General features: G+C 39.8%; 1 protein-coding gene across 1 annotated transcript in view; it reads right to left on the bottom strand.

Moving 5' to 3' along the window:
- Nucleotides 1–24924, bottom strand: part of LOC121201531 (zinc finger protein 385B-like) — a 54918-nt gene that overhangs the window by 11903 nt on the left and 18091 nt on the right. The window contains exon 2 of the mRNA XM_041067408.1: nucleotides 21785–22060. Coding sequence (XP_040923342.1) covers nucleotides 21785–22060 — 276 coding nt within the window. The remainder of the gene's footprint in view (nucleotides 1–21784; nucleotides 22061–24924) is intronic.

Consider the following 24924-nt stretch of genomic DNA (forward strand, 5'->3'; position numbering starts at 1 on the left):
GGTCATGGGAATACAAGAATACAAGAATAAGATAGATATATCTGGATCCAGTTTCTATGTGTATGTTATCTCTCTTTTAAGCATTTATTTGTCCCAAAATGTACAACAGGTTTAAGATGACATTTTTAAGGAACATTCTGTTAGATATTCAACGATAGGAATATATCAAAGTGAGAATGAGTGTTTTTGTTTGAGATACGGCATTTACTGCTGTTTTTTTTTAGCACAAGAAAAACACAGGCTCTTGATGTTTACATTAACTGATAATAAAAGAAAACTTAAAGTTTGTTGAAGGTTGTAGCCTAACCTACTATGACTGACCAATTGTCAACAATTAAAAGAATTATAGTACAGGATTTGTCAGCTGTTTTTAATGAGTTGTGGCTGTGCTGGGTTTTTCCTCCATTTAATTTAACTACATTTATTTCACTAAGTGATTCCCTTTATTTCCCTGAATGACATTCGCTAAAACCTTGACAAGAAAACTCAGCTTACTGTCTTCATTTTGGCTGTGCTTGTGCAGCTAGAAGGTAATACTGCAGTAGAATTATGAGAGTATGTACATGTCTGTCGAATGTCTAAATTAAGAGCAGCTGACGCCAAAGGAGAAAGTAGAAGTATTTTTCTGCTTTTTGCTGCTGTAACTGAATTGTTTTCGCTGTGCTTCAGATATCTTGAGGTAAAAAAAAAAATCAGGGATGTAACACTATAAGCAGATGAATTTTTTTATACAATACAATATCAAGTGTTTTTCTTCCATTTGAAAGGCAGAACTCCACTCTGTATGGATTAAATATTTGAGGTTAGTGAGGGTGGAGGGGAGGTTTGGCCTCAACAGGATGGAAAATGTCAAGACGACGTTGATGAGACAGCTGAAGGGAGCATTGGCTGGTAGGTGGATACTTCTGCGTAGACAAACTGAATGAAACTGACTGATGATGGAGGTTGAAGAGAGATGACTCACTAACTGTGGATTTAGGAAAGATCTGTGAGGAACCCACAATGTAAATGTTTACCTTTGCTGAAAAATGCATCTCCTCTTAGGCAAGATGACAAATACACACACACACAGTACCAAAACATAGAGTATTAGTAGGTGTATTGTTCATGAAGACCTGGACATTTTCTCTAAATAGTGCAAAGAGTCATTCATTAAGTTGGAGCCTAATTATGTTATTTTATTGTACTCAAAAGTAGAATAAGAAGAGAACAATTTTCCCAAATTTCCTGCTTTGCATCTCTGGATTTTATGGTTTATCTCGGGGATGAGGCAGGTTTGAAAGTCCTTGAGCATTAGCATGTTTTTACTAATCTGGTCTCATATTAAAAAAATACATAAATGTCTCTTAAAGCCTGAGCAGAGCAGAGACACAGAACAAAGGAACAACAAGCTTTTCAGAATCAAAACATGCTCAGTGGTATTTTATGAACAGTGCTGCAGAGGGAAATCTTAATACAGGCACATTACTACTGCATCAGAATGCTAACATGCTCACATGACAGTGATTATGTTTAGCAGGTATAATGTTCACCATGCTCTTTGTTTAATATACTAGCATTTGCTAATCAGCATTGAACACCCAGTAGATCAGAGACTGGTGGGAATGTCATGAGTTTTGTAGGAACGGAGTCACAAACTGGAGCTCAAAAAGATGAAACACTAAAAGATTTAATTCCCACATCTAGTCTCTAGACTGACCAATCAAACACCAGTGAGGGACTCAGCTCAAGACCAGCAATGCTACACAGTCACAAATCACTATTTCAACAAACCAAGATTTACACTGCAAAAAGCAAACACAAAGCAAAGTGAAATTCTATTAGAGCTGAAGAAAATTGGCAGGTGTGTCTCTTCACTACAGAGACGAGGCGGATACAACCAGAAATACCAGCCAGAATCACCACAGTCAAAATACAGAGAAAGGTTCCGGCTACCAAAAGAAGTAAGACTAGAAAAACTGCTGAGGAGAAAACAGTGTTACAAATAAATGTTGATTTAATAATTTGGAATTTCAGGGTTAAAACATGGCGGATAGACAATGCCAACAGTATCTAAATATTCAACTTAATAAAGCTCCTGTTACATTTTAATCTTTATGATATACAGTATACATTAGATTATTTGTTATCTCATTTTAGCACAGTTTATTCTGTTAATTCAGAGATTTACAGCCACTCCAGTGCACTTTGTAAGTATTTAGATTAGAATTTGAAATGAGAGGCGTGATTATGATTATTACTGTTTATTTGATCTTGCATGTGTAATGTGCACCACACATCTCCCTGGAAAACACACATACACAAAAACACACACCAGAAACACGTGTTTACTGATTTGTTTTTGATGAATTCCATTTTCATTTAAATGCTCCACCAGGACTGTTGATGTACTGCTGATGCCAGTAAAGTGAATTGAATTGCATTATACAGAATCACGAGCGAATGACAGAACAGCGGGAAATGAGAGAAAGTGAAAGAGAGACTTTGAGAGACAACCACGGGCTGATGAGAGATTGTTTTTTTTTTTCCCTCCGCTAGGCCGATGAGCGTAATCTGCCTGTCAGTATGACTTTTGGGGACACAGATTCCCTCTCCTACACAAATCTGAAATTGATCTCATTAATCTCCTACGCATATATTCACAAAACACAGCAGGGTGAGACGTTTAATTAACTGCACCGAACAAACCAGAAATTGACATCATCTGTGAGAATTTGTGCATCAGGCGACAAGAGGAACATGCCCCTGACAGGACTGTCCCTTTCAAGATCTCGTCTGCATCCAGAAAGTGTCACAAAGGCGTCATTCCAGCAAGACTGACAAGATGGAAAAAAGCTGTGGTGAAATTAGTTTCATGCAATCATGATAGGAATGTGTTAACTAGCGGGCCTTGATTAGTTTTTATAAATAGTCACTCATCACTTTAGAACTTCATGAACTCAGGGTTATGAACTCAATTAGAGTCCCCAAAACCTGGAGTAAAAAAGGTTCTGTAGAGGGATTTAGTTAACTACCAAAGATAACCTCACATCCAAGGAAAAACAAAAACAGCAAAACTACCACAAAAATGACGTTCACAGGCCCTCAGCAATGGCCAGGGCTGTGAGCATGAATGTATCAAGACACCTGGACACAACACCACCCCTCATCTTTGCTCCCAATTTGTCATAGTGGTCACTTGGGGTATTGCAAAAATTAGAATGCTAGCTGACGATCTGTTTATTCGGTATTATCATGGCCATGGAAATAACTCAGTTTCTCATAACCTAGTTAGCTGGACATGATAATGATTGCAGGTTAGAACAGCCATGCTGTTGTATTACACTTTTGTTCTCAGCAGGGGTTTAGCGAACAGTCACATGAGCAGGGAATTGTGCTTGTGTTACTCTTGATTTCCCCCTACTTTATGTGTGTAATTCCACACATTAAAATGAGCACTAATCCGTATTCGCTTTCGTTTTCTATGTGGGAAGATATAGCTTTTTTGTGGAGGCTGGGAGTGTAGGTCACAGCAACCAACCTTCCAGCATTGAGAAGGGATAAAAGATTATGAGCTGGAGAAATTATAGCACCTTGAAAAAAACTGGGGGAAAAGCTTAATTTCTATTATTTCCAGGATTAGTCTCTGGGTGACTCAACAGCACAGCAATCACGGAGGGAGGGAAATGGCATTTTTCCATGAAGCATGAAAAAAAGGGGGAATGAGAAGCTTTCATAGCTGCAAATCAGAGCGAAAGCATCAGAGGAACGGCTGCTTTGGCTCGTTTCATGGTGAATGCATTTCCTAGGATCATCTGTCTGAGCCAGGCTCTCCGTCTTCAGTCTGAAACATCATGGCGGTGTGGAGGCACGCTCTCCTTTCTTACACCTACCAACATCCCCTGATGAGCCACCTCCGTGTGGTATTACCACTTTGTGACATTAACATCTGAATTAGGACTGTTTCTTCATTTCACGTTCACTGGAGTAACAAGCACTTTAGAAAATCACTGGCAAATTTACTTTTGCATCAGGAAGGAAAATATGAGACGATTTACTGTAACAACAATTTGAATCTAAGCCTACAGAGTCCTTTTAACAGTCTGCTGAGCTGGTTGACATGAGCAGTGAATAAAGAGATTGTAATCAAACCATATCATATTTACACAACTCACCCTTATTAATAATATATATATATATATAGATATTTTACTGACAGAGCAGGTATTTTTCTCACTTCATATGTTGTGTTTCTATAGCTTAATCCTTACGGTATTTAATATTATTATAATCACAACATTAGCAAACATATTAAACTGACAAAAGAAGCAAAGAATTGTGTTAATATCATACTGTGATGACCATACCATGTCCTACACCCAGCTGCTTTCGATACATGACATAATGCCGCCGTAAGTCACTGCTGCACAGTGTATATTCAGTATATACGGTGCAGATCAGAAAATCCCACTCACTCTATCTTTAACTAACACTAATCTTTCTATTTGCAGAACAGCACTCAGTCATAACAAACGGTTTAATCAAATAGGAAGGATTAAGCACTGAGGAACGTGGAATTTAAATGCTAAAAAATGCAGCCTCTTTTGACAGGGTTTTTTTCTGTTAAGCCTGCAAAACACATTGTCAAATAATGAAAATTGAATGGTATGTTTTCCACTCTACAATAGCATGAAGCACACAGCTTTTCTGAGTCATAAAACAGAAATGGTTAGTGCACTGCTGCTTTTGCAGTAATGATGATGCCATTCATTGCTTACATAACAGGCGGAGAGCTAGGCATTTATGATGAGCTCTGGTGGATGAATTAGCATCCATTAAAACTGCCATTGACAGCTCTGCTAAGCTCTCTGCACTGGAAACAAAAAGGTGGAGAGTGAAGGCCTAATTTCCATGATGGCTTAAAATGCTGCCCCTGCCTTGCACTGTGTGGTCTTTAAATAAATCATCTTTATTGTGACAAAGTACATTTAGGCCACGACTGGCAGCCAACAGGCAAATCCTCCCGCTGGCTGTCACTGTCTATTTAAACACATACAGCCGCAGCTGGCAGAGCCAGCGGCTCCGTGAGAATTTCTACCTGCAGGGCACCATCCAGCCCAGATCAGGCTCCCCACGGTAATCTGTCCTACTTTCAACTGGAGTGCTGTGGGCCCCATTTTCACCCCTGGGTCCATAAACTTCTATTGAATTTGTTCAATGTGAAATCCAGGACTAGCGTCCTCTGGTCAAAGAAAAATCACAAAACTGTGACAACAGCACAAAGGACACCAGCAGCAGGAGCTTTTAATGTGTACACGGGATCATTAAACTAAAAACAATCAAGAGATTCAAAATTCATCATGTTTCCATTTTTCTGCTACGCTGCTGGCACAAAAAGATTAATATTAATACTGGCACCAAATATATATTCAATAACTGCCCTGTCTGGTACATTAGGAAAGCAATATTCTTGGTATGTTCTGGTGAAGCATCATTTGAGTTACTCATTCATCATTCATGTGATGATTTCCACATCTTATTTAATGTCTTTTGAAAACAGGTAAACAGCAAATCAAATTAAATGCACAAGATGCACATGGCCATAAAAAAGATAAACACTGAAAGATAAAGCTGATCTGCAGGGAAATGAGCATAAACGCACTATCAGTGCTGCTCAGACAGAGCAGCATTTGTTGTGTTTTGTTTCCTTTACCAGCCCTCTGCCCTTCCATAGCTTTCCGCACGTCCGTATCAAGCGCACTTAAAATAAACTGCCACCATCTGCTTGAACTGAGATAAGCCTGAGTCCAATCAGACCTGCTGAACGGCAGTCAGCAGATGTGCAGCACATACTTATTGATATTTAAAGTCTGTGTGCGGCTTTATCCGCCTCGTGAACTTAGTAATTAGCAGCTTTCTGCCTCAATGGTCCTCTCTGAGCTGCAGTGAAGGTGGCTGGCTGCCTGGTGAGGTGAGTTTAAAGGATCGTACATTAGCTGCCTCAGAGATGAGAATCACAGGATATCGCCTGGTACTGGTGCGCCTCCAGAGATGTTTATCAGGGCTACATTAAAGAAGACAAGCTAGCGTCCGTACATTTATCACAGAGGTCAGAAAGAACTTTTAAGACCTTCTCTTAGTTTAGCTTTAGTTTAGCCAAGTTTGCCAAACTTCACATTCTGGGGAATAATGCTGCAAAGTTAGTAACTTCACAGTTCACTAAAGCGCACCCTGGAACAGCAATTGTCCAATCGCAGCTCGGCAAGCTGTCAAGCTTTGACTCTTCTCCACATGGCAAAGTGGTGAGCATGGGGCTCCAGTAAAGAGTGTCAGTATTTTAAGAGTTTGGAAGGTGGTGTCTTTTCACAAACTAGCTCCACAGTGGAATACAAGAACAATGCTGCTCCTTTATTACCATGTTTTCCACATTCAGCCCCTTGCTATCATAAAGTCATTAACTGCACAGGTAAGACCCCTTTTAATTCACAACATACAGTGGTTCACATTCAGTGATCTTTTCCTATTGACACCCACCTCTGAAAACCTAGCAGGAAAATATTTGATCCAACTAATAACATCATGTTGATTAAAACATCCATCTTAATGAAAAGGTCAGAGGCTGCATGGGTGAAAGAAACATCACCACTCAACTTAGATCTTACATACTTCATGGCAGCTAATGTAATCATGCACACACCTTGACAGTGTGTTGCATGAATCCTAATGGAGAGGAATTGAATGAATTTGCAGTCAACGTTTTTTTGTGCAATGTCATGTCTCCTGGCAGCTGCACATTTCAGCAGGTTTAGCATTTTCTGCTTGATTTTCAAGGCACGTCGCCGGAATTGGAGGCACAATATTTTCATTCATGTCAGCATTTCAGCAAAATACCGAAACGTGAATGCGTTTCGCTGACAGAATGTGTAATTTGAGCATGTGTCCCTGCTACTGTGTGTGTCCCAACCTGTGTGTGCATTCATGTGAGTTTCAATTGTTTGTCCCCACTCCAAAGAGAGATTAAGAAAACACAGAAATTGCCCTCAGTCAGCAGCTGGACATGTGCAGTTGCCGACAGGAGACAGGAATTGAAAAGCCAACTTCACGCGTGTCAAAACGTAGAAATGGTCCTGGCTGTTTCCACATCCAAGGGGGGAGCAGTTTTTGAGTAACTACTGCACTTTTCCTCACAGTTTATGTAGACAGCTGGGTTCAGACAGAGGTAGAGCCACAGGCTAACAACTCCAGTTTAAAGGACAAGAGAGGAGTATCAGTGCCAGCGTCCTCAAGAGTCCATTCCCCCGTGACAGTGACACAAAAAAAGAACCCTGCTTCAACAGAACACATTGTCATTTTGCCACAGAGTGCTGGATCCCATTTAGACAAATTGTCTAAGCAGTCTGTTGCATGTACTTAAAGCCCTCACTATGTGTTCAGACAGACTCCAAAGCATCCATACCCAAACTGTGCCTGGAACAATCCTCATGCTGATCATGTGTCTGTTGACAGGTATAGATTCAGGTATTAATCATTGTGCTGTAAAACATCAGTCAGCGGTGCAGTTTAACCAAAAATGTCCTGGAAAAGTAATAAAACTTTGATGTCAGTGAAAAAGGTCCCTCAGACTGTGCGGGACCAGTATCCAGTCATCTCTGTCAGACATCACCTCTACACGTGTCAGGTTTGATTTGCATCGCCAGGTGTTTGTAAGGCTGCACAATTTTTTTTTTTGACCTCTTTACACTTAATGGTTACTTAATGGTTTCTTGCTCAGTTGGAAATCCATTACAGGGCATCATGGGCCACATGTCCGACCTCTGGAGTGATGGAAAGGTTGTCAGCGGTGAGGGAGGGTAGGAAGTGGCAGGGAAGAGGTTTCTGAGTGAGAAGAGCTCAAACCTGGGGTCCCAGAGTCAAATCTAATGAAAACCAAGTTTAATCAATTTGCCCTGTCCTATTTTTTCTCCAGTGTTTTCCTGATAGTCAGGAAGCTATCTCTACATATCTACTCTGCATCTCCATCATAAGGTTTCTCTGTAATGTGTTTCTCCCAGCTCTGGATCCAGGTGATCCAGGTCATCATACTTGGAAAAAAAAAATCAGATTTTACTTGAATCATAGAAGCTCCACAGCAGGAGATATAATCTCTAATGGAACAAAGAAGCCTTTAGTGTCATCTTTGAGTGCCAACATGGCCTCCACAGACACCTGACATCACCCTCTTGCTATTCTGGTGGCAATAGTCTGGTGCTGACCTGCAGCAGATCTCTGGTCACCAGATATCTTGAGGCTGAATGAGGTCTTGGCAAATCCAGAATAAACCATTAAAATGAGTTAATGTGGTAGGTCTTGGCATGCAGCTCCATTTCCAAGATACATTTGGAAAAAAAAATTTGCCCTCATTTTGATGCAGGATGTGAGTCACTCTAATCTTCAACATGTACAGCTAGAAGTTTGATATGATTTGGAGGAGAAAATCATTGCATAAATCCCCAATCGATTAACAGCTTTTGATGTTCTTAAACTCAATTATGTGTGAGATGTTCACCGCATCCTATTAAATGAAGGGAGAGTCAGAAAAATTAAAGATATTTTATCAAGATTCTTATTGTCATGTGATTAAAATTTACATTTTCTCAACTTTCACAACTCATGACTGTACATTAGGTTGGGCAACTGCCTAAGAGACTATAGCCACACTCTCCATTTAAAATAGTGGCACTTATGCTGCACTTAAGTGTTTTGTGTGAAAGCAAGGTGACCATTGTGACTTAGATGTATGATAACGTAATATGCATAGCCTCTGTTGAGTATGATTAACCACCAGGGAAGTAAACATTGTGTTTTGTGTGTGTGCATACTTGTAATAATCTCATTGCAGGGACATTAAATTGTTAACTGTGGGGATAAAAGTTATGTTTTGATTAGGACTATGCTTACATTAAGGTTAGGCTTTGGGCTTTTTTGTATATTGTATGGTTTGTATAGGGGTAAGCATTCAGAAAACAACTGTAATACAGAGCATCTTCTCTTAAGTGACAGAAATAAGTGTGTGTGTGAAATAAGCGTGTGCGTGTGTGTGTGTGTGAGAGTGCGTGCGTGCGCGCGCGCGTGTGTGTGTGTGTGTGCAAACTCCCACAGTCATTACCAGTCAGGCTAATCAAACTCACACTGTCAACACTCTACAATGACTGATTGGGGCTGTCAGCCTCTGTTAGCAAGGCTGTTCTAAAGGAGGGCACAGTTTTATGCAAACTTCATCCACTGCACTTCATGGCCTCAATTTACCAATCCAATAGATAGATCTGAAGCTGCTGAAACTATCAAATATTAGTATAGTGTTCTTTCTAAACTGCTCAGTGAGTGTATGTTGCTGCATTCAACGAAATAAGTAAAACTAAAATGGAAGTTATGAAATCAAGTTGGCATGTCATAATGACGAGTCTTTCAAGCACTGCTGTGGCACAAATAAATTAAAATGTTCTCACCGCCATGAGGCAGTGAGTCAAAGTACAGCAGACTAATTAAATTTGTTCTTTAAGATAATCGGCACTATCGGTATTGCAATTAAAAGCACACTGCGCCATATTCATTACCCTTCGATTAGAATAATGAGTCATTAACGCTGGTGAATAGTGAATATGAGCCACAACAGGAAAATGAATGGTGCCATCTAAACTGACTCATGAACTTCTGGCTCCTAAAACATTTTGAAAATCTTTTCCATGACATAACAAATAAACAAGGATTGTCTCTCTCCAACCCCACCCACCAAACACAAATTAATGTCTCATAGCTAATATGATGGGTATTATATTTGCACCTTCTGACCCTGCTTTGCTCTGAGGTTCTGTGTGTAGTTTGTTCTGTGTCACACAGACAGGTTATTTCATTATGTATAATTTAAGGTAAAAAAAAAACATAACACAATCATTTCATGGTTAGAAAGACCTTGCTTTTTAAAGTCCTAAGTAGTTAAACATTTAGCCAATTAAGTAACTAAAAGAATGTGTAAAAATGCCTGTCGTAAATATTTAACTTTAAGTTAAGTCATAACTCTGCTTTAAATTTTCTAAAAGTAAGATTACTGGCTGGTAAAAGCTAAAATGTGATCTAGCAGATTTAGGTAAAGATGAGGAGATAAACAAAGCACAACCAAAACACAACTGCCCTTTATAATAGCAGGCAATCATTGAGGTAATTTGTAACCTGCAGCAGGGTATTTTAAGCTGATCAGACAACTATTTTTTGTTGCAATTTAAGGCAAGTCCCTGGTGTTTTAAACCTCTGACATATAGTAAATAATTTCTATGTGTGTGTGGGCGGTAAATTGCATTTCAGGAGTTTATTTTTGTGACAATGCACAGGACAGCTTTGCACAAGCACAAACAGGATTTTAGTCAACTGCAGACGTTTGTTTCACCTAATTTAAAAGGGAATGAAAGCAGGAGCGTTGTCACGGCTCCAGCCAGCCTGTGACAAACTCGGTGTTACTTTATTCATTCTAATCACAATCCATTTCTTTTTATTTCCTTTTAAATTAATATTTTGTTATTTAACAGTAGAGAGCAACAGAAAACACGTAGGAGGGGAAACACAGGTGCAGACAACAACCTGTGTTTTATTTTATTATCGGTTTAGCTTCATCATATTAGTTCTGTGTTCAATGTGTTCAAAGTGCTACACAAATTGATTTATTTTAAATTTTTTATAAAGATCCAAAACCAGACTCGAGCCAACAATGTGGCAGTCACATCTTAGGCGTCTTACACCACTGAATGCAGTTAATTTCCAGCTGAGATGCAATTGTGCTGTGCGCCTCTGATCACGTAATTACCAAAACCAGTCACCATGTCGTACTGTAGGTGACTGCTATTTGCATCACCGACTGTGCTGCGTGTGGTATGATACATGGAAACAGAGCCGTCAGTGTGCATTATTACACTATTGTGCTTCTGTTGTGATCTATTATAATGATTTCATCCCATTTATTGAGATAAAGAGACTTGTGACTCCTTCTGCCTCCAGTTTCTGCTGCCCCTTAATTTTTGTCTTCTGCTTAGAAACGAAGGCCAGAGAGAAAGACATCAAGCTCACAGCTAAGAAATATGTCCTCTGTTCTAGGATTTTCTCACAGTGTCACATCTCTTACATATTACACTGAACAAAGAATGAGATTCATATACATAGTCTGTCACTGCAGCTTCAAAACGGAGGTCTTGACGAGGGGTGGAGGGATGGGGACAGCTGCAGCATGGCCACCAGGCAAAACTCTACAGTTATCTCCTCTCCAACTGTTTCCCTTTGATCTCCCTAATCTGCCATTTAAAGAAGAAAGCACACAGACACTTTGTATTTCTATCCAGGCGCACACTGCACTGTGTGTGTGTGTGTCCATAAGCTACTCAAGTATATCACAAAACGCATATGTATAACCATATAATTATGATTTCGATTGAAACTATGAGATGAGAAATTACATGTATTTCTCATCCTTATCATATAAAAACCTACAAGAATTTCCACCAAAATTAAAAACGCAAACATATCCAGGATTATTTTCACTGTCAAATATTCTGTTGACTATTTTCTTGATTAGTCATTTTGTCTATAAAATGTCAGAAATTAGCTAACTATTTAACTGCCCATTGCAACCCACAAAGTGAGATATTTTATAAATATATAAACACACAAAGAAAAAGAATTGATTTTTGATTACTCTCTAATTTGCATCCACTTATCTAGAGGACCAACTAACTTGAGGCTGGTACATTTTCTACATGTTCCACCAATGTGTGCTGGTAAACAGAAAAAGACTGTGGCTCTAAATTTTAAAACCTTAAATGCAATCAGCATTTTGTTTCCTTTGCTAAAAAAAAAAAAAAAAACAACATACACAAATGACTAAAAATCCCCACTCTGCCTTTATCTTTAACAGGCTCCAATTATGCAAGCTAATCTGGGCATATTTCCCTGGGGAGGCAAAGACATAATTGCTAGCAATCTACACAGTGATATCAGTGCTGTTCTTGTGTGGCTTAAAAATGACTTGACACATCTGGGAACGACAGCGTTGTGTTGGTCTGAACTCCACACTTGGCTTCATCAAAAGGGGTCAATTAGAAAAACAAACAGGCCGGGGACTCATTTTGGATGCAGAGGAACTGAAAGAGGGCAGATGGTGGGCAGGAGACTGAGCCTGCCCTTGAGCAATGATGTTGAAGTCATTGTTGTACAACACACACTGACAAGGGAGCACTCGCATGCATTTAGGTAGATGGATCTACAAAAAACATCATGTCTCAAAACAAATAAAACCTGATTAAACCTCAGTTAGTTGTGAAGCTATTGTTGCTTTCCTGTAAATAAGTGGTACTGACATATATAGCACTGTAAGAGCAAGCGAGAGTCTTACCCAACAGCATCTCCACGTGTTTTGTGATTCCTCAGCTTGCTGCTTTCTTCTGTGTTTGACTTAGGCTTCTCCTGCCAGTTTATCTCCCATCAGAGAAGTTGAAGAAAAACCAACAAAGTGCTGCCTCGCAGATAACCTTCTCTACTGCATCTATCTTTCCTCCGCGTTGGCTCTCCAACTAAGGTGAAATGGCAGTCCTTACTCAGTCAGTGACACATCTTGGCTGTGCTCCAAAGTGCCACAGCTAAAGAACGATATACACATGTGCCTCAATTAAAAGCCTCATGCTCTGCTGATCACGCTGCCCTTTATGAGACGGAGGAGAGGAAGAGCCGGGCGGACTGAAAAGCAGCGGAGAAGGAAGAGAGGCTGAGAGTGTCTGAAGAGCAAGTGTGTGTTCCTCTGTGCGTGTGCGTATGTAAGAGAGAGCGAAAGAGCAAGAGAGTGAGTACGAAAGAGGGTGAAGAGAGAGAGAGAGAGAGCTGGCAGAGGACTGGCTATATACAACATGAAGATCCCACATTTCCCCCTTCTCCCTCTTCTCCTTCCCCTTCTTCTTCCAGCACCGTTTTCTATTCAGGGTTCACACCTGCATGCTCCCTTAAGGACACTCAAATGTGATTTCCTTCCTGGCACTACTTCACAACAATACGCATCGTTTATTCTGCTTACAGTTCTGCTTGAAATGCAGCCGTGCAGCGCTGTTCTCCTGAGTTATCAACATCATGGGCTCAAGGGCAAAAAATTTAAAAGCTTTCAATCCATGTCCAAACGGCACAACCCTATATGTGGAGGTTAGATATTGTGGTGATTCATACTGCAGTTCGGTGTTTGTGACAACTGATTGCAAGGTCTAGTTTAATAAATAACAATTATTTCTAAACATTTCCAATAGGTTGAGTGTGTGCTTTCAGCTCAGATACCTGAGTCACTCATGCAGCACAATGTCATTATTTTTTTCACCACCACTTCAGTGTGACTGATATAATCGCTATCACGATCAAACAGTTCAGTGTTCAGCCCAAGTAAACCTAAGACATATTTAAACAAGCTGTTTGTACAACAGTTTTCCTACAGAAAACCTCAGTTTTGAAGGAAACTGCAGCTGCTCATTAATGAAGCATTTCAGTTATAAAGGAATTATTTGCTATTTCATCTTTCAGAGGTTACGTCTTCTCATTTTAACACCTATAAAAGAAGATAACTTGTTAGGAAAATGCATGGGCATGACTCTCTAAAGAAGCATTACTGATGATTGAGAGGTGGCGTAACTTTGATTTTCCTCATCACATTAGACTTCTTATCCTAAAGAGGCAGGTATGTAGGTTTCACCGGTCTGGAGCCAACACATAGAAACCACACACTCTCTAAACCAAAGGATTAGGTTTTTCTTTCACCAATACTGATGCATATTTGCTATTTATGACAGTATAAACACTATAACATGAAGCCATGCATATTTTCACATAATTCATGCAGTTGAAGGTTAACACACTATAATGAGTAACAAAAATCAATCATGGGGAACTTGGCATATTGATAGTGCAGCTCTTTCCACACTCTGATTTAAACTATTTGAGATTAGGCGACCAAAAGTGTGTAGCTCTAACAGAGTTTATTCTAATGAGCAGGTGGGAGAGATTATTGTTCAGCTAATAGTTTGCTCATTTTCCTGACTAATCTTTAGATGATTTCTCTGTTGATGCTGCAGAGCAGAGTTGGATTCTGGGTGCTGTGATGCCTCGTCATGGCCCACGACAATTCAAATAGGCCATTTTATAGACAAATAAAGCATTTTACAGCTCTGTATAACACATTTACCTTGAACAGCTCCTTGATTGCATTATGCGCAGAAATGGTCTTGGCATGACCACTGGGAAACGATCTGATGAGAATATTTCATCCAAAATTCATTCTAGATGATGTTGATGTGCCAGCAAAGTTTTTACTTGTACAGTAGAAACGTTGTTTCAGGGCAGTGTATTTGCATACAGCAGTAGAAAAGAAGAGGCTGCCAAAGCTAGCCCAAGCTATGGCTAATTTTTTTAAAAAGCATATCTGCTGCTTATTACTATTGTATATATATATAAAACTTATACATTATACATAAAAAAAACCCTCTTTTACATTATAACTCTTATACATTATACTTCCATTGTATCCAGTTGGAAGTGGAAGGTAACTAAGTATATTTACTTAGCGCACACTACACTATACACTGTATACACTATACAGTACACGTCAAAGAGAAATACTACCATTAGATTTAGTTTGACAGCTTGTTAAAGCTAACTAGTTAAACAATGGCATCAAAGTATCCAAAAAAATATAAAAGTACATAAAATGACCAGTTCATAAAATATCACCCATTGTTAGAGACACATTTTAAGCACATTTACTGTCAAGATTGACTGCTCTGTGCTTTTTCACTGCATCTGAAAACTCGACTCACTCCAGAAGTACGTGGCTGGGTGTTTGTAGAAGCAACACAGAGGCTTGTATGCACCGCTGGGGAGGGCAGGCCTTCGACGCATTGTTATTCATTCCACAGTCGCTATAATCACTTCAAATAAACAAAATTATTCTCACAGTCTCTACCCTGAAACCCTGGCCTCAAATGTCATACAAGTGTTGTCAAGACACACACACACACACACACACACAGCTTGTGTCTGCCCTGTGTGCTCCTAGCTGGCTCCTTGTCCACTTGAATAAGTGTGGTGTGGAAGCACAACACTGACAAATCCTGACAGTTTTACACTTGATTTCAGGCTGCTGCATTCAAATGAAAGAGCAGAGAGATGGCCTCGAGCAGAATGGTCGTATGTCGGCACCACACAGCATGCTTTCATCTGGCTGTGGACCTACTAAATGTTGGCGGTGCATACCTCTTTTTTCCTATATGGACTCTATATGTGTATAGTGACATGCCATGTTACTTATGTAAATCACAAACTGAGGGGAGAACAGGGGGATAGAGAGGGAAATCATTTACAAAGCTTCTTTGCTCTCAACTTACTTCAACCCCAAAAACACTTTTTCATTATGTTAACAGTATCAAAACCCCACAGCATACATAGGAATATCTTTTATAATAAAAGCACTTGCTAAATATATGTCACTACGTGCTGATTCATCCTCATTTCAACATTCAATCTCAAAACGTGACACTTTCAAGACTAGCGTTGCTCGTGTTTGTTTTCAAGTATTCAAATATATTCACCGACTCTTCAGGCCATGTGACTCTGCTTCACATGCAGGATAATGACTCATGTTCTCACAAACACAACCCCAAAGCACGGTCATGTAGAATACTAAGAAGGAACTATTTGCTTGTTTTATTTGAGTCTAAAATCAAGGTACTGCTCCCTGGGTAATTTGTGACCCGTTTAGATGATGCAGCCACTGGGAATACTGTAAAACAGGTGTCTGCTTTAATGCTGTCAGTCCCTCAGGGTTTTGGTGCCATATCAGCCAGCCACTGAGCCAAACAAATTAGGAAATGGTGAACATCACCCCTTTTTTTCTGTCTCTGCTCCTCTGTCTCCAGCTTACACTCTGTCCTGCAGGCCTTCAGACTGTGCAGAAGTATCGTTCACGACAGATCAAGTGACATCTTAAAAACTGCTGCCTTTGCTCAGCAGCTTCTGCTATATGAAAATGAGGCCAAGTAGAACAAAACTCCAGCTGATAAATGTCCCATTTCACAGCTCACACAATGTCTTGCATGTGTTGTCATAGGTGTTTCTGTGGTACCAAGTATCTACTGAATGTTGGTAAACAAGAAAAGCAACAATTCAACCCTCAGAAAAGAATGAAACAAGTCATTCTGCAGAAAAAGAAAGAAAGAAGAAATTCTGAGATTTTCCATTAGCAAGGGGAAGCTTTGTTCCAGGAAGAAGAAAAGCTTAATTTTCCCTTTCAGTGGGAAAGTTGTTATCAACTGTACAAGAAATCTTGTAGGTCACCTCTCTTTATTTTTCCAGGTTTAATTTAGGATGTTTGAACAGTTAGACTTTGAAAAAGTCTAACTGAAAAAGAGTGAAAATCCATGCATAGTCACATTAGGTTACTCTGAAACTTTTTAGCCTCAGGTGTTAGGGTTAGGGTTAGGGGGGTACATGGGTACATGGTGTACACCCACCTCTGTCTTTAGCACAAACTGGGACAACAAATGTCCTTTCCCTTACTGCTGGTCCATACATACAATTGCAAATATGAATCGAACACACCAAGGCACATCATCAGTCTTTGTCAATGAGAAAAAAAAAACTGTCTGACAGCAATGACACTGTTGACAGGAGCTTAGAAGAAGCAGCATCTTCAAAAGGAAAACACAGAGACGGACATAACCTTAGATAAGGACAATACACCGTTGGCATCATAGTGGTGTGCACTGATTGATGATGAAGGATGTTCAAATCCTAAAAGTGGCAATATTACAATACTCCATAAGTAAAAGTTTTATTACTTCATTCTGTCATCACTAAGGTCTCACTAAAGTACGTGCTGTCTCTTTGAGATGTATTTTATATTTATCTTGGAGATAAGGCGTATACGGGTAGAGACGGGAGCAGCGGAATAAAAGAATTATCTCCCAAATAAAATGTTTCCGTGTTCTTACGACTGTCCTTTTAAAAGTCGCTTTATTCTTTCTTGATTCAGTAGATTATTCCCTCCTCTCTGAATCTTTTTGGAGATGAATGGAAATTACCTGAACCGCATCAATTCTACCGGTTGAAAAGAATAAATAAGAAAAGACCCACAGGAGCATTTTAGCCTCTCGTAAGGACACATGACAGTGCCACAGTTGTTCAGGTGATTGAATGCCACATAAGGACGACCACACGCCAACAGACAAATCAAAGTTACTAAGTAACTACCTAAGGACATTTTAGATTGCTGCCATGACTTTCAGACATGACACTGCCATGTTAAATTGTTGTCAGGGTAAAGTTTAGCGGTGCATGTCTAAAACGGGCTTATATCTTCTGAGCTGAATTGTACAAATTTACTTTATACACACCTGGTGCCCACTATGTGCTTGTAATAGTAAATCTCTGAAGAATGCACTTTGACTGTGCCTGGGTGAGCAGTATACACACAAAAATGTCACTTCATGTAAGTCCATACACATGACACAAACACACATCATACCAAGAATTAGAAAAGCGTAACCTCTGAACTGAAAGGACTCGACAGGAGCCCAGGAGCTTAGGTGTAGATTGTAGGAAATGGAAAGTACTTTGCTCCGTTTTCTTTTCAAAAGGCCCCCAGTGAAAACCACCCTATTTTCATTTGAGCAATCACTTCATGAAGCTAAATAAAGGGAGTGTTAGTTCAGCTGTGGGAAGGGGATGGGTATTATTAGGCTGGTTTCATCGCAGCACAGACAGCATTATACTAACAGTCACCTTAATTGACTTGGCTCGTCCTCCTTTTTCTCCTCTGCTGTGAAATAGGCAACGGGGAGAGTTGGATCCTGGGAAAACTGTGAGACACTGTGTGTAAAACTTGGCATTCTTGTGGATTTCTATGAAGGAATTTTCCTTCCTTCCTATTTGTTTACATGGTTTGACTGAACATCTATTTGGCTGCTATTTTCTACCTGTTGAATCCAGTAACGAGTCATGTTGTTGTTACAAAATGATGATATCAGCGGATCCCACATCAACAGAGAGCCTGGGGCTCTAAATTTCAAATAAGTAAATAAATAAATAAAATCCTAATATCTCACATTATGGTTTACTTAGCCATTTTTCTTAGTTAAATATAAAACTTTTATTTTGTTTTAGGTTTTTATTCACTCATTGATATTTGATACTGACAATATATCATAATAATTACTTAGGTTTATAAAAATATCAATTGAATACAATCTCTAAAATTTCAAGTAAATATGCCCTCAGTATGACAGAGGAGTACAGACAGTCTTTGTCTAAAGTGAATAATATAGTGTAATATATTGGCTTTTTTCCTGTCTGTGGTCTAGTTGCAGTTTTTCTCCAGATAAACCATTTAATGGCTAATTTTAGGCCAGGCAGGTGTTTGTTGTACTGCTCAATTTGGCTGTGGTATTGTTGATTTCACAACAACCCAAACAAAAGGGGTCAAATCCTGTAGGGTTCATTTAACTGGTTCCAACATGGCAGGTGTGAAATCACTCTGTGCCCTGTGTGGGGAGACAGGAGGCTATTCACCCTCGGGGACTGACACGAGCTGCCCATGACTGAGTCTCATCTTAACTATCAATTAGTGGATGACATGGCTCTGACATTGTGGCCTGCAGGAGGTTTAAACTCTGTCAGTGCGGCTGTTGATGTACATGTCTAATCTTGGGAAGCACACATTATGAAAAGCATGCAATGAGGAACAACTGTTTTTTCTTTTTTTTTAACAAATTTAACAAATCGATTATGGTACAGTATTTCTGACACAGTCTGGCCCTTGTTTTAGAGAAATGTGTCAGTAAAGGCAACATTTCATCTGAGAGAACTATTGCTCCCTGCTGTCTTGCTGGCAAACTGGAGCAAAAATAGAGGTCACGTTCAAAAAAAAAAAAACATACAGACTTTCTTAGTTTGTTATGGCACTGAGGTTATTCCACAGAAAAAAAACTGTTGAATACATATACTTACACTGTGCGAATGACCTACAGCTGCTGAGTTTGTTAAGGTTGCAGAAATCTATTCAAGTGATCAGTGGCAGCTCAAACGTGCTCGGTCAAAGCAGAGTAGTTGTAAGTACAACAGGGAAGCTCAAAGGATCCTATTTGTCAGTGCAACCAAAGCATTACTCCACTGTCAACCTTATCAGCATGTGTTTAGTAGCATGAGTAATGACAAATAAATTGTGTCAAGTCTGTCAACACTTTGCATCACAGGGGAGGCCACTGCAGAGCACTGTGGGTAGTCTGTGTGGTAATATGATATGGATGTCAAAATCCAGATTTCTGTGGACTGGATTAAGGCTTAAATCTGCTTCTCAGTGACAAAGTAACACTACTGTTGTGGGTAATATTCTAGCATGCTAATGTTTGGCAGACGTGAGATTGCCTGATAAATATACAACACATAAACAACCTATAGTTTTGCAGTAGACTGCAGAAACGTGTGCTGAGTAAACAACTGTTGTGCCTGCTGTTGGCTTTCCTTCTGGTTTAGACAACATGAACTAACTGTACCTAGAAGACGTCCAAATTAATAAATAATTTGTCTTTTTTATATAAATAATATTATGTTGTGTATTATAATATTTGCTTGTTTTTCACTTTCTAAGGCTAATTCTCCTCAAACTCAATCTGTATTAAGTATTAGGTGCACTATATTTACTGTCTGCCATTTCTGACCATTTATAAATTAGTGCAAAATTTAAAGGTAAAACTATAAAATACGTTTACAGGGAGTACTGGATGTGTCTCCTCTCATATAGACTCACCAGTCACTTCTTTTCACCTGCTAGAAAAGTGGGTAATATTCACTCAGGTGTCTTTTTCAGCATCAAAAAGCCAGACAGTTGTCCACTGACCCAGATCTCCATAAACGTACATTAAAAGATGGAAAGACCATGGACACACACACACACACACACACACACACACACACACACACACACACACACACACACACACACACACACACACACACACACACACACACACACACATACATCAATTCCCTCCTTTTGTTCTGGATCAGTCTCACACTTCTAAGTATGAGTGATGATCTGCAAAAGCTATTATCTGACACAGAAAAAGTCAATAACATTCTGATGATAACAAAATGAGGGAGAAAATTAAACAATGGATATATTATTAATTTAATTTCTTGTGCTGTGTTGTACTGGAACAGCTAAATATGTGTGGCAAACCTACAGAGAGCGACAGCCTCATAAATCAACATTAAAAAAATGCCACCTTATTGGCCAGTTGTTGATTGGAGGCTTTTTTTTCCCTCTGTGCTGACTGATCAAGCTGGTCGGCGTGGCAGAGTGACACAGGTGGTGGTGAGTGAAGGTGATTAATGGCCCCTCGTCGAAACAGGTGTTCAGAGAATGCTCTGAAACGGTGAGGGGCTCTTCAGGAATATGAAATACTGTATGTACTGAATTCATAACACCTCCTCATGGTTTGCAGATGTGAGGGTTTATAAGATTACGACTGGGAGAGAACACTACAAGTCAAAATAAATAAACACTCGACTAAACAAGGTGTGTTAGGTATCTGTTGTTACCCCCCTTTTTCCATAAACAGCACAACTTCTGCTGGAAAGCCTGTATTTGCAGAACATGCTGAATAAATACCAAGGGGAAAAAAAGCTTTTCTGACAGGTAGCGGTTTTAAAACCTTCTGAAAATAATACTACACCAGACCTAGCACCTGCACTATGACATGACCTCACACTGTTAGCAGCGTGAGAGTCAGAGGGAGCAGCCTTTGTTGTTGAGTTGTTGGTTTTTAGGCAGTTTGTAGTGTCGTCAAGCAAATATTAAGTTATGAGGTAGACATTTAACTTGACATCGGATGAATAGCACAGTGTAATTAATAACATGAATGGTGGCCCCGTCCTCATTTTGGGGACACTGGCATGCCTCACCGGGACAGATGTATGTACCATCATTCATTTTATTACTTACACCTGTTTCCTGCTTTGACAAGTCAAAATGTTGGGAAGGTCCTGAGGGAAAGGTCCATTCATGCAGGGACTGCCTGACCTCACTGTATCCCAGTTAATTGTCTTAAGCTGCCTTAAAAATTGTCTGCCGAAGCCGACATTCTTCTTATTCATTCTTATTGTTAAACAATGTGACAAACCACAGCCTCAAAAATTACCATAGGGGTAAACATAAAAGTTCATGGAAAAAATAAGAGTAAGAAAACAGTCCTAGAACAGGGATTTTATTTTTTGTCAAATTACCATAGAACTCCTGACATTCTCAGCAACATTATGAGCTTTATTAACTCACTTCCTAACTACAGGAGGGTTATAATGCAAGTTTCATCTGTTATGTTGTCTACCTCTTTATTAAAAATAGCCTATATATCACAATTTTACTAATCATCCACAGTAAACTAACATGTAACTGAACTTTTAGGAGGCAGTGCCTCGTGCTGCTGGGCAGCAGGTGTTTGTTGGCCTGCTTATCCTTGTATGTTATGCTGACACTGATGTTTATTGTTCTATGTGAGCTTGTGTTGGGTTTTTACATTTATTTTTATGCACTTTGCATTAGGTTTTATTTGCTTGTTCTGTTTTATGTTCAAGTCTGAGTTCTGACTGAGACAAATCTTGCCTTTGGGGGCAACAAAGTTAAAACTGAAGTTTAAGTTTCAGGTTAAAATAAATAATAATTTAAATAAATACAAAGTGAAAGGTAAAATCAGTGCATCCCTACCTGCACTGACAGCCTTTGCAAGCCGGCGCAGCCTCCTCTGGTGCGTCTTCCCTCTGTAGTGTATCTGGGCCTGGGCACTGGAGTTGAGCTGTATGTTGCACACCTGGCACATAGTGGCACTGCCGCTGCTCTGACGTCGCTCCCGTTTGGCCCTGTACCCTGCCACCACTTTCTTTTCCTCTTCATCCTCCTGCTCTTCTTCCTCCTCCTTTCCCTCCTGACTCTTACAGGGAGGGCTGCTGTCCAGCCAGTCGGGGCTCTTGGGACGTTTCATATCTGGAGGAAGAAAAAGGTCACGGATGATCATTAATGAGAAAATTAATTAAAGATTACTTCATCAAATATAATTGTAAGTGTTAAAAATTCATGTGAATAGAAGCAACGTAGTCCTCCTTGTGTGACATTTCATTAAGTGTGTGGTATGTATGTTATTGGAGCCGCCACAGGGGGGCAACAGAGCAGCATAGCTCCACTTAGAGAAGAGCAGCATTGGTCTTTTTCTTTAGTGTGATTCAGTCTGCAGTTTTATGTGCACTGCCTTTGTAGAGCTTGATTTCTCACTGAACCAAACACACAGATTTCATAGCTACACAAAAGGGTGCCTGTCACTCGGGCTTATCTACATCCTTTGACCAAGGTGTTCACTATCAGCGTGTACAAAATTCAATATGTCTAAATGCATGTGTTAAAAATCTTTGGCATCCCATTGAAGGGTTTGAATTAGACATCCATTAGCTGAAAAGAATGGCCTATCTCTGGCACACATCATAGCATTACAACAGTCTGTAGATAAGTATCTTGTTCCAGCCTCTCTCTCTATTTATCAGATAATAAAAGCTGATTCCCGGGGTACACAAAGCGACATGTTTCTTTGTGAGAGGCACACAGCCTTAGTACCTGTAATGGCTGAGTGGTTATGGCAGACTGACAGCATAAATCAAGCTGCAGCTAAGCGCAAGCTCTACTGTGAATGTGGAAATGTCACCCAAAGTCTAACTGAATTCTTTGTTTTGGTGCTGTTCAAATGATAATGGCATCAATTAAGTCCTCACTGTATTGGACATTTTATCCCCCGCCTCGTTGAATGTACCCATCACCGCCGCCGCCGCCACCACCATACAGAAACCATCATTTGTAAAATCTCTGCTGTTATAAAAATTCAATTTGACTTGTGGAAAGATGAAAGTGGAATGGAAATGTGTTCGCTGGAATTCATCAGACTCCGACCAGCAACATGGACTTCAAAGCTGCAGCCCCATCGCCGCAATTACTTGAATGAAAGTCTGGCAGTGGATGAGTAACTGCTGGTGAACATGTGATGGAATAAGCAGGGTTTCAAACACAACCAGGTGTTCATCCAAACCTCGACCAAAACAAACACACAAGCATGAAAATATTGCAAAAATACCCATCAATATTTCGGAAAGCCAGGGACAGACTGGGACATAAAAGCAGCCCTGGAGTTTGACCCAGAGCAGCCAAACACAGCTCCACACAATGAGGGGGCAGGGTTGTTTTGCAGAAATTTGCCATTACAAAAATAATTTAGTAACACAAATAAATAAAAATGCATACAATACATAATTTCTCAGAGAAAGAAAAATCAATCAGGAAAAAATCAACCCACTCTCCTGACTGTCTGAGGTACAACATGTGTCTCAGTTCTGTCAGACAGCTGCTGGATAAGAGCTCAGACTTTTGCTCTCGCCCCCAAAGTCTTTTGTCAGTAAATGGTCCAACATCACAGAACAGTGCCAATGTTGAGACAGCAGACAGGGTCAGTCAGAGGGAGGTGTGGGCTGTCTAACTCACTTTAAGGCTGTTTGCATCGACAAGTTCCGTCTATTCATGGATAAAAAGGATGGAGAAAACCACCACAAGTCTGTTTACTCATCTGCTGAAAACTGTCTTGTAAACTGTTGTGAACAAAATATGTTTGATCAGTTTAGTCTCTTACATGTTGTTTAGTCAGGACAACTAAACTTGGCAAATTAACTGCACTGTCTCCTATAAATAAATTCATCATATAATTTTGTAGATTTATTATATGTCACATCCTTATATAGCCTTGTGTCAGTTTTTCTAGAAGTCTAAGGCAAAATAAAATTGACATATACATATATATACTTGAGTATACTGGATTGTGTGCCTGCCATCTTTGCTTTTACATATCCTTGTTGACCTCTCAATTTGAAATATTAGTAAATTTTTTCCTCTTTCTTATTAAAGAAAACATGTTTGCGAATTATCACCTTAAAAACAAACAGCCCTCTGGAGGGTCCTTTATCTAAAAGCTGAACGAGCATGCTCTTCAGGATGTCGGTTTAAACTGGCACCATTTTTTGGTCCGAGTCAAGCACCATTCAGATGCTCATGTTGGCGAATGTCTAATACTGTACAATGACGCCGGTTGTCTGTGAACCCTCCAGCCCACTAGAAACCCCCAAGCTGCTCCACTTACTCATTTTCATGTGGTCAGCTGGAGTTGGCACCTGATAACCCCATTACAAAACTACTTTAAACAGGTTACCGGTGGCTGCTGGTTTCTGCTGGCACTCTGTACCACAGCCAGGGCTGCTCTGCCTGTTTGGCACCTGAGTGGGCAACTGGGAGCAGCTCAGTCCTCTGCTACAGACCAAATGGCTAAAGTGACCGGTGCTCCACAGAGCGAGCTGCGGCACCTGCAGTCTGCAGCTGAAGGCCTGCTGACTTATGAGTGAAAACCCTTCACAAAACGTTATAGCAGCTATTTTGTTCATTGTAATATTTTAACATTTAATTTTCGTCAGCCCTACACGGTGTAACGAACAAAACATCCTTCAGAATGGCCTATTTCTGGGTGGTAGAGGGGAAATTGTAGTGACACACAGGATTTGATGATTTTTTTGTTTTTAAATGAACACTTACAACAAAGTTCTCAAACTCCAGTAACCGACAGCCTGAGTGCATTTTTAAAAAGTACAGAAATTCACTCTGTAACTCCACTGCTCCCTTTATGAGTCGAGAGAACAAGTGATTGAACAAGTCTTTCAGTCATAAGGAACAAAAAAAAAAGTTACCATTTTGCATGTGATTTCATCAGGAACAGCAAGCAACAAACAGCACACAGCTGTTTTTTTGCCAACAAAAATCCCAACAGA

This window comes from Toxotes jaculatrix, chromosome 21 (genome assembly GCF_017976425.1).
Source record: "Toxotes jaculatrix isolate fToxJac2 chromosome 21, fToxJac2.pri, whole genome shotgun sequence".
Classification (NCBI taxonomy): domain Eukaryota; kingdom Metazoa; phylum Chordata; class Actinopteri; family Toxotidae; genus Toxotes; species Toxotes jaculatrix.